The 14,619-nt window shown below is 40.3% G+C and overlaps 1 protein-coding gene across 1 annotated transcript; it reads right to left on the bottom strand.

Moving 5' to 3' along the window:
- Positions 1-5,069: 5,069 nt before the first annotated feature.
- LOC103751156 (prolactin-3B1-like) lies at positions 5,070-11,784 on the bottom strand. Its single transcript, XM_008854520.2, has 5 exons — positions 11,718-11,784; positions 10,521-10,678; positions 9,016-9,123; positions 6,335-6,514; positions 5,070-5,270 (listed from the first exon to the last, which is right to left on the bottom strand). The coding sequence occupies exons 1-5, from the start codon at positions 11,746-11,748 to the stop codon at positions 5,082-5,084; spliced, it is 666 nt and encodes a 221-aa protein (XP_008852742.1). The 5' UTR covers positions 11,749-11,784; the 3' UTR covers positions 5,070-5,081.
- Between the last annotated feature and the right edge of the window lie 2,835 nt (positions 11,785-14,619).

The raw sequence follows: 14,619 nt of genomic DNA, 5'->3' as shown, positions 1-14,619 counted from the left end.
ACACATACACACACATGCATATCTTTCCTCAGCACAGATATAAGCTACATTTTCAGATAAAATCTTACGACTAAGGTATTACTTAGAATGAGTTTACAAATCAGGACTAACTCATTGGTTTCGTTTTTCTAAACTAAGATTTCCCATTGTTTTGAATAAGTAATTTTATGTAAGATGAGAGAACAGAGAGAGGGAGAGAACAGAGAGAGACAGAGAGACAGAGACACTTGAGCCCCCAAATCCTGTCAAAACAGTATGTTCAGTGTTTTGCCTCCCTCCAGTTTGTTTCTGCTCTGCAAAGCCTCCACTACCTCCCAATAATGACACTGGCTAAGGACCACGTCATCAACATAAAAGTGTTTGGAGGAAATTCTAGGTGCTGACTGTGAAAAGAAAGAAGAAATTATTAAAGAATGTAAATAAAAGTAAAGGGGGCAGACTGGCTTTGTGAAGAAAGGGACCACATTTTTTGTTATTAACTTTTCATTAAGTTTTACAGTATATGCTATTTAACTGTTGGAGGATATGAATAAATTACACTTCATTAATACTGGGCAATATTCATTTTTGTCTCATGTATTTTACACTTTAATACAGTTATTCACTTACCTAAGGATATTGTTGTTGATTTCTGAGACAAAGTCAGTAAAATAGAAAAAATAAAGTTCATGTGTATTAGAAGAAAACTTCATTTTTCTTCTTGTCTGTTTTATCTTTATTATTTTTCTTTTATGTGTATGCACATAAGTGCACCCATGTCGTGCAATGCCCACAGAGGACTGAGAGGTCTGTCGGATCCCCTGGAACTGCAGTTAGGGGCAGTTGTCAGCTGCCATGTGGGTGCTGGGATTCAAACCTGGGTCTTCTACAAGAACAACCAGTGCTCTTAACCACTGAGTCATCTCTCTAGTCCCTTATCTCATCCTCTTATGTTGTATTTCTTTTTTGTTGTTTTTTTTTTTAGGGGGGACTTAAAAATTCATCTGTCGTCTGTTTGTGAACCGTGTCTGGTGTATTGGTCTCTATGAATCACAGGCTAGGATACTTCTGTTGTTCAGGACATTGATATTCCTGTGTGTTCCATATCCCATTATCTTCATCTGTGCAGAAATCCAGTGGCTTTGGTTTTGGAGAGTCATAATGACCTTTCCACTTGTGTCTGAACTTGGCCTTTTCTACCAAGTTAGTACTCCCACAACACCTTCCCAGATGAATAATCTTATTTACTGAATCTTATTTATTGCTTTCTTGACTTAAAATGTCTTCCTTGTACACTGAATTACAAATAAACACAAATTTTCAAAACTGACATAAACTAAACTGAATTTCACCAGAAGAACCACATCAGGAGTTGACCATGAACACACGATAGTAATGGATATATCAAGACCCGTATGAGATAATAATACCATTTAAAAGACCATTGAATTTTAATGGTTCTTTTAAATGTTGAATGTACGAACATGTCAGGAGTTTTGTTCTAGCTGTAGATTAGACTTAACATTGTACAACGTTCTAGATGAAGCTTTAGATACACCATCTTCCTGTGGTATCTGTCACTGTTCCATGAAGCCTTCAAACTCCTCCTCAAACCATGTCAGTCTTGAAATTCTGGACAAATTTAATGCCCTCACCTCCATTTCTCTTTTAACTTTCCTTAGTTCATTTTGGCTTGTGTTTGGCATCACTGAGTACACTACCAATAGCACATCAATTTAAATATTTATACAATCCTTAAAATTTAAGCAAATATAATGGAAGATGAACATTTTTCTTTTCTCTTTGTGTCTGTAGTGTTTATGATACATAAATTATGAATCAATCAAATCAGTCAGCTTTTATCATTTGCTTTAAATCACTCATGTTTATTCTTGCTGTGGAAAGACCATTTCTTCACATGGAATCTTAAAGTGAAATACACCAGAGAGTCAGTAGAATATATATTCACTTTCAGGGGAAAGAAAGTGAGTGGTAAATTCTTCTCAAACACAATTCTGCTCCCCAGTTTTGGCACTGTACATACTGTAAAGCTGACCTGAAGTCTTCAGAGCTGTCTTTATTTCACCATGGAGAGAGCATCTTACCACCTTCCTCCTATGCTTTCTTCTTGTTAAATGCCATATGGACTGTACGTTCTATAATTTGTGTTTCATACAATTTCTCAGCATTGATACCAAATTCCATCATTAATAATAACCACCTATCCTGCGTAAGAAACATTTATGAAGTTGTGGTAAAGCACCTTGAAGACATAGATTAACATATGCTGGATGCTTTCTGCAATAAAGAAAATATATAGTACACAGAGACTTCCCATAGCTCCATGCCTTTGGAAAGAAAAAGATTGAACAATGAGAAGAGCTGACATGGATTCCTGAGGAAAGAGCCTCTTCACTGACTGGTTTGGGGTCAAGTATTTTGTTGTGTTAGAGGTTTGGCAGTCACAGAGAAGGTTGCAGAATTAAGAAAACAGGTCTAGTGATGAGTGATGAAACTGGTTTATGGCACTGAATTTCTATCTGTGTAAGGCAGGCTTTTCTTTTTGTTTTCAAAATTTAGTAAAGTCTCTTGTATTCTGACATCCTAGTAATAAGTCGATTTTCCCTATGTATTGAGTTGCCATAGTAACATCAAAGACTAGGAGTAATGTGAATGAACATTTCAGGAAACACAAAGAAGGTGGATGAAGGACATGAGATCAACATTACTTTTAAGTTCCTAAAATTATAATCTGTGGTAATGGTTTAGACAGTAAGGCACTTGCCACTCAAGGAGTATCTGTTGGGAACCGGAATCCACATGAAGAGACTAGGTGAGAAGGCAGCGGACATCTGCAGCCCCAGAGCCGGAACATGCATGGAAAGACATTCCTGGAAGTCTCTCACAAAGCAACCTCACTAAACATGAGCTCTTGGTTCAGAGCTCCTGTCATAGCATCAGGTGAAGAGCGATTGAGAAAGACACCAGACACCAACATCACCTCCATATCCATGTGTGCAAATATGCACATGCATGGAAAAGGACACTGACTCAGGCAAACATGGTCACACACATATGAACATACATACATGTGAAAACAAATACATTCAAAAACACACAGAAACTGAACACACATATATAACAATGAAAACATGCGCAGTAAAGACGCACACGGAAAGGCTGCGGTTAGGCTACAAGTTCACAGTCTTCTCTCCTTTCTCCTATTCTCTCTTCCTACCTTGAGCCTCACCTCCTTTTTATTCCCCGACCTTCATTCCCTTCTATGAGGACGTAGACTGTCGGGTCTATAAATACATGACAAAGCTACACTAAGTGCTAGAAGACAACATGGCAGTGCACCTGCCTTCTAAGCATCCACTGAGTTTAGCCCACTGACGATCTGATTCCTGAGAAGTGCTCAATGAGCTGAGCTTCCTCTCCTCATCACTTTGCTCCAGATAAAGCTAACAGAGTCTTATTTACTTGGGAGGGGAGAGGTGCTATCACATGTTGGGCAGGTGGAGAGGTCTGTCAGTGTAAGATCATTGTCAAAAACCCCTTGGTTTCAGAGGAGGTGAAGAAAATGCTGCCTCCTCTGGTGAATGACTGAAAATGAATTCGAGTTTCTGATTCATTCTAGATTTCTAGGAACAGGAAGGAAAGTGAATTTGTAGAGACCCCTGGGAGGTCACAGCCATGATCCAGTGCCATGGCCACTGCGCTGCTGGACCGTCCTCATTCCAAAGATCATTGTTTCAGCATTTTTGAGCTACTTTTCTTTCTCAGTGTGACTTTGGGTTACGGCACTAGGAGCAGAGAATAAGGCAGGACACGGAGGGGCGGGGAGTTTGGACGGGGATGCCTCCTTGAGACAGCATCACGGGGTTGTAGACGGCACCGCAGCACGTGTCAGAAGCAGTGGGTCTTAGGGGAAGCTTATTTTGAGTTTTTCAGCAATAGAAAGCTGTGATCATGCCTATAGCAGCACTTTCTTTTGAGTTAATTTTCTGAATTTGTAGATGGGCTCAGACACACATATGGAGAAAAGGAAACCTCGTGAAACCAGATGAGATCTGCCTTCCCTGCTGTGTGAGGTTTATAACTGGAGCACGGAGATCACGTGTCAAGTATATATATATATATATATATAAACTTCTTAATGGTACCCTAACAGATTTATAAAACTGACAAATATATGGTCCTCTGGACAGTGTAGTAATAAAGTATTTATAGTGTCCATCTGTCCCAGGGGCCTGTTTACTCCAAGGGGAGGGACCTGCTGGGGACTGCTGAGAGTTAGCCATGGACGGAGGGCTTCTGGGAGCCATCTTGGGACGGAGACAGGGAACGCACAGGGCGGTGGGGTGGAGGAAAAGATGGCCCGGGGTCTCACCCACTGGACAGAGCCTGTGGGCTCAAGATGCGTGGGCGAAAGTTAACGGAGACTGTGGGTGGTTGAGGAAATGATCTGGAATAGCAGGCCAGGCCTCGCAGAGCTGGGTGCGGGGTGCCAGGCGTTCTTTCTTTGTAAGTTTCTCTCCCCCACAAAATATAAAATGAAAAATTCAGGTAAAAATATTATGTGGTTTGCTGGATAGCGCCCTGAGCAAAAGACCCTGAAAACCAGAGAGCAAGAAGGTGAGAATTTCGTGGGACACTATCATTAGGTGAGAAAAATGGGCACAGAGACTAATTTGTTTGATGCCCAGAATTCCTTGTTAGCTGTAGCATGGATCTGTTGATTTATTTGTAATATCTTGCTTTGATTTTCATACCTTCACACATGTAAATGGCTCTGATTCTAAACTAAGCTTGACAAGTATTTTATGTGCAAATAAGACCTCGCTTATTTGTGATCATTTTTATAGGAACATCGCAGTACATTGCGTCAACCTTGCATTAAATGGACAAAATTAATTTGCAAACTTTCACGTTGAATTAGTCACTTCAGAAAAATAAGTTTGTATTATTTATTTATTTATTTATTTATTTATTTATTTATTTATTTTACCAATACATGCATCCAAAAGGTAAAGATGAAAGTATTCTGGCAGGTCTGGAACCCCAAAGAGCACTCTGCAGCAGACAACACGGGTGAGCACTCAGCACTTGTTGTTAAAGATCTCGCGGCACCTCAGGACCTTGAGGTAGTTGTCAGCCCTGTGCGTGTCCCTGCTCAGGCAGCGAATCACGTTGAAAAGAGCAAAGTGGCGAGTGTCCTCGTTGGGCGACTTCAAGTCTGCCTGTCCGGTCCAAGCAGGATAGGCGCCTTCTTCAGTGCCAGGGTACTCCTAGCCAGGAAAACCAAAGGGATCGGTTATCTTGTTAGTTTGAGTTGCTTGTTAGTGCTTCTTCATGCACATATGTTCATGTATAAATACATGTACATATATGAGCCATTGTGTGGGTGTGAATGTATATGCACTTGATGGGCAGTGGGTAAGGTGAAAAGGCCCTCTGGTGATTTCTACCATACTTTATAGACAAGTTCTAATGTTTTTCCAAAAAACTCACTGGATAGTAGCCTCTCTGTCATGCTAGTGCTACAGTCACAAACTCAATTCACCTCCTCTCTTTTTCCAAGAATCACTGGCAGATCCCAATGTTTGGAAAGAAGTCACTTGTAGACTGAGCCATCAGCAAACCCTAGTCTGTGTTCCTTCTAAATGCAGTGTGAAGTTTGGGGCAAAATTGAAGAATAAATACTCAGGGCACATGAATGTATTTTCATTTATCAAATCCAAGAAGTTTTGATGGTATGAGTCATCTAAAACTAAATCTGAAAGGCTCTCTCTATTCTCTCTCAGAGGAGGTATGTTCTCACAGGATGAACCGATACTGAATACAGAAGTAGGTGTTTCAACAATGACATAGACTTGATCCAGGGTGATGGAAGAGTTTGTGTCTACTGTTTGAATGGCAGGGATTGCACATCCTCGATATGTCCCCCACATGCCCTTCACGTTCTATGGGTTCTTCCAGTGTTTCTTCATCCTCATCTAACTTTCATAGTTCTCAGAATGCTTAGATATGATGAGGATTTGATTTACTGTGCAATGACATCGGTTGTTCAGGGATGACAGACGTAAGACCTGCTGAGGTAGCCGGGTGTGTTCAAACCTCCCAAGAATGACCCAGTGGTTAGGAGGAGCAGCATTTTTCTCTTGAGGTCCCTGTTGTCCTAGGTTCTGAGTAAAAAACATTAGAAAAAGGTCTCCTTGCAAGAAGCCTTTATTCACAAAATTATGAATAACTAGGATTCCTAAATTTCACTCTTCCAAATGTTTTTTCTCATTGTAGAATCATGTCTTTCATGGGGGGAATAAAGAAAGATATGTCAGGAAGGGCTTTTTACCTTTCTGAGAATTGCCTTCATTCCTTCGAGGAGTATTTCAATTTTTCTTTGAACTCCCTTGACTCTTGACAGCATTGCATCAGAGGCTCCCTTGAGAATAGCCATTGCAGGCACTAGGTTCTTCAAGGCATCTTTCCAGGCATGTAACGTACTGATGGTCACATTCAGAATGTCTTCAGTCTAAGCAATCACGAGTGATCATCGCATTAAAATGGTAATAAGCAGCATGGGTACAGTCATTCGGTGTCTGCACAGAGTCAGTGCATTACAACACCCATGTACTATTACTGTGAGTATTTTAAATACTTTTGCCTTGTGATACACATTGTAAAACTGTCAAATTCAGCCATTGATCTATAGTTTGCTACAATAAATATGATCCTCACAATCATTTTCTAATGATAAGTCAAGAAGATCCTATTTTGTTTTCCCTCAAAATTCTCCCATTTTCCATCTTGGTAGATACTTTTTTACTTGACTTCTTTCTTTGTACCTGAGAAACCAAGGCTTTGCTGGGTCTTCTTACCCGTCCACAGTATCTGTCGCCCATGAAAGAGCCAACGTGTTCACTGTAAGAGCTACACATCTTTCTCATAATGCTGAATGAATTCCTCACTCCCACACTTCCCTGTGATTTTCATACTATTCTACAATGCTCAAGGTGCAATGAAGAAACTAAGGTATTTCAAATCAAATTTCTCTCAGTCGACAATATTCCCTTCCCCTCCGTCTATCAGTGTAGCTGAATTGTTCACACGTGCACGTGTAGAAAAATGACACCGTGTTGTTCTTAACAGCAGATTCAGTGCACATCTGGATGGATTTTGAAGACCAATATGTGCTCACTGCCAGACATGCATGAAAATCATCCCTGGTTAAAATGGCTGTGGTGGTGTCTCTTAGGAACTATAGTGGTGGTGAAAATAGAACATAGAGAGGAATCATATTGGTACTGTAGATGAATGTGTAAAGGACATGAAGGGAAAGAACAGGCCACATGCTGATGGTAAATTAGGTTGATGGGGCCTTGTGGTGTGAAGATTGTGTGTTGGGTCATGAGTTGAATGAAGTCCTGATCCATATTCTTACCTGATATGTAAGGTGACAGTCTATTTAGTTTTTGAGCCTGGCACATTATATGTCTAATAATAACATGTGTTATATAATTTATGTGGCTTTTTTATTTTTCAATATGAGATAGTTTTTATGTCCAAGATGCCAAGTTTGGATACAAAACCCCATGGCCTCTCTCGTCCCTCTCTCTTGCACTGCCTGAGGGAGTTAATGAGGCCTGAGGATTCATGGCTGTGCCCAAAGTTGGAGGAAACACAGTCCAACCTAGAGGGCTCCTCCCAGTGGAGGGGTCCAAGGGGAGGTATTATTGCCTTTTCTAAGAGATGCCCCCTTTCTACATTGTAGACGTCAGGAAGTGGGGAGGTCATGATCCCGAACAAATGAGGCCCTAGGGAAACAGAAGCAGCAGTTTGGCAGTTGGTGGAGGAAAGTGTTGAGGGCAGAGGTAGCTGCCCAATGTGATGTTCTCTCCCTGTGCACTGATCTGCTGAGGTAGACGTGGAAACAGGCATGGGGACACCAGAAACCCCAGCTGGGCTGGGCACCAGGAAAAGTGGTGGCACCAAATGGAGTGCAGCCAGAGCCAAAGGCAACCTCCACCCCATATAATCTCCAAGTGCTGAGCTCCATGCCCAAGCCAGATGTTCAAGCCTTTGTTGTGGCATCTCCTCTGGGACCACCATCCATGCCAAACCCAGGTCATCTCAAGGTCAAGGCCCAGTCTTAGCAGCAGCTCACCTTAGCATTTTATACATAAGTGCCAATAGAATGCCTTTTGACATTCTGGGCATGTAGCTCTGAGCTACTCTCTCTGCTTCAACTTCTTTCTGTATCTTCGCGTGTTTTAATCATACTTTTATTAATGTCTATACCTACGGTATAGTTTATCAGTGTTAGTAATAAAAATATCAGTGGAGATCAAATTATATGTGTGAGGTGAATAAACACATGATCTTGAATTCATACTCAGATTGATTAAGGAATAGAGTCAAAGAGGAGAGAACATAACAATTACACATCTGAGCTGCCAGGATATGTAGACTTACTCATGACTGAGCTCATCCTGGAAGGTAGTACAGAAGGCAGTGAACCTTCCCATGCAGCTGATTTTCAGTGAACACGTAGGAGGAGGCATTACAGTAATGGAGGACTGCACACATATGAGGTGAAACAGACTAAGAATCAGGAAAGTCTTGAAACTCAGAAAGAAATTATGTATTGATCAGCAAAGTAACATTCTTCATGTGGAGGGAAATTTAGTAATGTGCCATAAATACAACTGTATTTGTATTTCTTATACATGTGCACGAATGTGTATTTACCCACAAATGCCCAATTCAGTTTGGAGTGTCCCAGGGGAACATGAGGGGAGGTGCAATAAAATGGTCTCTGGAATACCAGTGTATAAATATGCTCTGATGGGAGCTAGTGCTTGACTGGATTTAAATTTATCAGTGCTAGAATGTGACAATTTCGGTTGCTCATTCTGGTCATATTATGAAAGATCTGTGTCTTTCACACCTGTTGCAGCACCTGTGATAACCTACAGCCCAACTGACCGGCACACTACTACAGTTCTTCTGGCAAAAATAAGGGAGGAAACTTACTGTTGTGTTGTGGACTTGCTCGCGGCTGTCTGGAGTAGGGATAGAAGCTGTGTGGCAGGGGACTGGTTCCCTCTCCCGTAACCAACTCATCTTCATAAACTTTTGTGTCTGAAAATAATGAGGTGATTAAATTTGTTAGAGTTTCAGAACGATGAAGAAATACATCTATGACCAGCACATTAATGAAATCAATAGATGTGGAATTTTTAAATGAGACCTACTTCTAAATTGTAATTTATTTGGAACCACAATAATTTCTTCTTCTATGTTATCTTTATATAGAAAATCCAATCTTCTACCCTCCCTACTTCTTTCTATTCTTACAATTTTCTTATTGTTTTCCCTGCCTAAAAAATTTTAGAAAGAAATCGCTAACACACTAAAATGTGAATTATATGTTACCCCTAGAATTTAAGCAGAGTGCCGTGAGGCAGTGTAAGTACACCCAGATTTATGAAGCTCTTGTTTCCCTCTTGGCACAAACTGGCTTATTTCTTTGAATGGCATTCTAATGTTGCAACTTTTCCTTTAATTGTCACCAAGTTTTCATCATTTGATCATAACAAGTTCATGACAAATTTAGAATGCAATTATGTGGATGGTGTCAAAACTAATGGTGAATTCTGGCCATATTTATTATAAAACAATTAATTAATGAATAAAAGATTCAGAAATACTCAATGTTTATATGCTGATCAATTGAAGAATATAATTGCTTACAATATTAATAATTGAGAATATATATTATTTAATCTTATCAATGAGCTAATTTGTAAATGTTTAATGAAATCCTATGAATGCTGAGATGGTGAAAGTTTGTTGATGAAGTGGAGAAGACCCACTAATGAAAAGCACAGAATTTCACATTTAATACAGATCTGCAGAAACGCCTTCTCGATTATGAGTTTTTCAGTAAATATATTTATTTATTTTCTCCTTATTGAATGACCCTGATCACATTCCGCATATGCATTACAGAAATATACTTCACCCTTCTCTTATAAACTCATCACCGGATCTGTGAAAACAATGATTTGAATCACTGGGGACTTTCTAAGAAGCTATTATATTTGTTTCTTATGATTTTCATAGCTTCACATTATGATAGTTTTGTTATGTCCACACAATCCACTACTATGCACTTTGGGGATACTAGGTATTTACAAAATAGTAAATAAAGAATATCTCCCCAAACTGGGCATCTCTGCTCAAGATGAGTAAATTAGAGCTCTTACATAGTCATTATTTTTGACACATATTGAAATATACATTTAAAAATCTGATGTTTTAAAGTGATTATAGAAAAATACTGAGAAATTATTGTATTCTTGAGAAATATTTTAGATTTCATGAACCCTCAATTCTTCCCTTTGAGTGTTTTGGTATGTGGTATTTCAATGACCTAGAAAAATATTGTGCTTGTAACTTGGTCCATATACTTTCTTATTTAAACTGTAGAGTTCCCTGAGGCCTCGTTTGAGAAGAAATCAGAGTGGGGTACTTACAAATTCACTGTACAGTTGCAAGGCGAGATCATGGCTGTCATGAGACTGAACGACCAAGCGATCATACAGGTCTTTAGTGGACAGCTGGACCTGTGGTAAGGTGACCACGTTCTCCCACAGGAGCATGTTTGACACCAGCAGCAGCAGGAGTGACCCTGCTGTGAAGAGAGATCCACGCTGAGATGATCTGTTTAAATAAGGTTGCAAGAGCTAACCTGTCTGAGAAATCCCTGTGCCTTCCGAGGCCTGGGCTGCACGATAGAGTTGGCACCGTTGCAGTGAGGAATAAAGTATTCTCGCTCTAAATTTCCTGGAAATTACTTACATTTCAATATAGTGAGGGTTGCCTGACTTCACACATATGTGGATGACTCCCAAAGTGTTTCAAAAATTTGTGAACCTTTAGATCCCATTTGCATACTGGCTCAGAGGGTGCAAGGCTTTCTGTTCCCATGTTCTGTTGTCCTGGTAGCATACACTCCTTTCGTATTTCATGACACACATTGTGGTCTGTTACTAATTCATTGTCCATGCAAATATCAGGTACAGAACTAATGTGATTTACCAGCTTAACCAGCAAAAAATTTGTCCTTTTTCTATGTCACTTGACTTTCCCCAAACAAATAAAGACACAAATCTGCCCTCATTGTCTGTACAAGACTTTAGAACTAAAAGACCACTCAAGTTGATCTAAGTAAGCAAAATCATATCCAAGACCCAGGTACCCTAAAAGCTTTTTTTACTCCTCCCCGTGTTGAGGTAATTGAAGTATTGAATCATGTGTTCTCCGTGACGAAGAGTTCCTCAATTTCAGCAGCGTGTTTGTTTTGACGTAGATTACTTATTTTTCTCAAAAGTGGCCTGTGTAATGGAAGATGTTCGACTGCATGTACACTTTAGATGCCAGTAAACCTGTCCTTTTCCTTCTAGGGTCAATTAAAGCCTCAGGACAAATCCTTCGATATGTCCAAGTATCTCTAGTCAAAGAGGATTCCCTTCAGAACCACTGCAATCTCAGTTTATAGAGAGACAACCAACTAGAAACTATTTCTCAGCTCTCTGTTGCCTTATATCTACAGGTGAGGTATGAACAAATGACAGATTCCCACAAAAGGTACAATAGTCACAGCAAAGAATGCTTGTTATCAAAACAATGCACTAGTCAATTACTGAGAAAATTAATGAAGGGCTACTTACAGGAGCATGCTTGAGTCAAAGACAGCTGCATCTCTGAGGAGTTTCACCACTGTGGTCTCCAACTCAGGAAAGATTCCTCATCTGAGTTCTGTTTTCAGTCAACTGTCTGCCTCCTATATATACTAGCAGACTATCCCCAAAGCCAAGCACTTATTGGGGCAGAAGGAAGCCAAGTCCATAGGTCAGGTGAAGGTGCAATGACTCTATCCCCTTAGGCATCAGTAAAGCCCTCTTTACTTTTACTGCCATCCAAACCTCCATACGGATTGTTTGATTTATGGAAATACAATCCCTTGACTTCAATTTATTTTTCAAATTTCCAAAATCATCTGTGTTTCTAATGACTTGAAATAAAGTCAGACAGGAAAAAATATGTTTATTTTCCAATAATTTTCTCTTAGTTCAATTGCTTCTAATGTCCTCTGCAGAATTCCCAGAGTGTCTCTAGTGGAGAGAGATGCTTATAATTCTTTTCTGAGCTCTGAGTCATCCTATCACAACAACAGATAACTAGTCTCAGTTTACCCAAATATGAATCTCTGTTGGTAACCACCAAAGAGTAAATGCTTTTCTCCAGAAACAGGGATTAGCTGCTTTAGTCTCTGTGCCTAAACACAAATGCTTAGAAGGCAGTTTGACAAGCTAATAACAATCATTTCACAAAAATATGGTTATAATGTACATCGTGTGGCCTGTGAGTTCCTCAGTCACATATTGTTTTAATGATTTAGAACAGAACACATGGACTTCTTCCAAGTTTATCCTACAATTAATTCAGATAATTGTTGGTTGAAACCATAACTTTTATGCCACTATTTCTACAGTGCACACACCATGACTGGCTTACTAAGGCTGTAATATGTGACTGGGTATCACAATTTTCGCTTGTTATCCAGGAACAGTCCGCCACTGCCTTTTAGTAACATGCAAGTCATTCCATGCTGGAAATGTTGAGAAGATTCCAAGCTTGATTTTTCATGTAGTCAAAACAAAATATAGAGTTTCTTCAGCAATTATTTCAAAACATTTCATTCAGGTGTAATGTAACTGCAGTGCTGAAGCAGTTTAGGTAATGAGCATCATGTGTCTTCATTACCAAGAGACCCTAGGCAGGAAACTATACCTAGGCGTTGAGACTTTATTCAATAAGTTTATGACTACCAAGCATGGCTTTCCCCAGAAATTCCCACAAAGTATTTAAACGCTCTCTTTACTGAAAGTTCAGGACTGTTTCCACCTCATTCATTCATGATGAGAATAGAATTCTATTACGAAAATTTTACAGATGAAGGCCAAACTCAGGAGTGAACATTGCGAACACCAATGTCTGCACATCTCTCACAATAACTACATGATGCCTTGCAATCCACCCTCAAGAAAACTTCTCCAAATGTGCTAGGAAGCATCTATTCTCCCAGAGTCTGTTCACCATCTGTACTTATTTCAAGGGTGAAATGTTCACAGCATACCCTGATGCAGGGATACCTGCCTGCCCAGAGACTACTTAGTCTAAAGCAAATCCTGGGCATTTGCTTCCAGGGGCCCCGACAGCCTCCTATTCTGAGCACATCTTCCAGGGACCCCAGCAGCCTCCTATTCTGAGCACATCTTCCAGGGGCCCCATCAGCCTCCTCCTATTCTGAGCACATCTTCCAGGGGCCCCATCAGCCTCCTCCTATTCTGAGCACATCTTCCAGGGGCCCCGTCAGCCTCCTATTCTGAGCACATCTTCCAGGGACCCCGTCAGCCTCCTATTCTGTGCACATCTTCATTGTTCTTGTACTCAGGTTGGTCTCAGCCTCTCCTACAGTAACAATCAAACAACACTGAATTTCTGCTGTAAGAGGATATCTTCAGAACAGACCACATGTCCCATCTTAACCTATTGTCTTGCCTTTTTCCACCTTGAAAATTTTAGTGTTTTAACAGCTGTGCAGCAGTTGTAACTCTGTCCTCTAGACAGAGATGAAAGACTTCCATTCATGACTCATAATAGACAAGTATCCTGCTATATCCCAAATGTATGATCATCTTATCTGTCACAGAAAATAGATTTCCAGCAGGGAACAGGTACAACCTCAGTTACATATCCACTAATGCTCTGCAGCAGGTCAGTTACTCTGACTTACATGCACACCTAGATATGATCTGGACTCTGACCTTCAGATTTTCCTAAAATATTGATGGCCACAGGCATCAGGGGAAGCAGAATGTCACCCTTTTCTCTCTCACCCATTGACATCATAAAGTAAAGAAACACATCTGTTTTCCTTCATCAGTAGCATTTCCTACTTTATGTGGAAATCATGGAAACTCACGCTTATTATATATGAATCGACTTTATCATGAACAAGTTGTGTGTATGTCAGTCATTAACAAAGTCAATGGCCAAAAGGGCCCTGTGGTTTGAGTGCAGGGAATTCCTACCTTCCTGGAGCTTTCCTTTCCTGCTCTAATGCTGGGCTGTTGTTTTCATAAATGTGCAAATTAGCAAATTGGGAGTAGAAACAGAAGACGCTTTTGACTTTGTCTTGGACTTAGTTATTTGTCTTCCATTTTGTGCTCTGTGTGTGTGTGTGTGTGTGTGTGTGTGTGTGTGTGTGTGTGAGTTAGAGAGACAAGTACTACCTCAGGGGTCTTTCTAGTAAGGCTGCTCACCTACTTTGAGAAATGCTGTTCCCTTGACTGAAGCTTTTCAGGTTTGCTGAACTGGCTGGCCTGTGATGCCCAGAGATCATGCTGCCTCTGACTCTGCTTTGATAGCGTTACAAGAGCATACTACCATGTCTGGACTCTTTATTTTGGTCCCGGAGCTCCAATAAGGTCCTTGGATTGGAAAGCAAAGGTGTCACTGGCTAGACCATCCCCTTTGCCCAGTACAGTTGTTTACAAAGAGAATGCT

The sequence above is a fragment of the Nannospalax galili genome, unplaced genomic scaffold, assembly GCF_000622305.1.
Source record: "Nannospalax galili isolate Female #2095 unplaced genomic scaffold, S.galili_v1.0 scaffold9807, whole genome shotgun sequence".
Lineage (NCBI taxonomy): Eukaryota > Metazoa > Chordata > Mammalia > Rodentia > Spalacidae > Nannospalax > Nannospalax galili.
Note: the sequence above shows the minus strand (reverse complement) of the source record. Positions and strands in the feature narration are given on the sequence as shown.

What these genes read in the sequence shown, in the direction of transcription:
- LOC103751156 (XM_008854520.2), bottom strand. Translation starts at nt 11,748, where the DNA reads ATGCAGCTGTCTTTGACTCAAGCATGCTCCT. An exon ending in AGCAAGTCCACAACACAACA is followed by an intron (nt 6,515 to 9,015) that starts GTAAGTTTCCTC and finishes GTGATTGCTTAG; the next exon opens with ACTGAAGACATTCTGAATGT. An exon ending in TGAAGGCAATTCTCAGAAAG is followed by an intron (nt 5,271 to 6,334) that starts GTAAAAAGCCCT and finishes TTTCCTGGCTAG; the next exon opens with GAGTACCCTGGCACTGAAGA.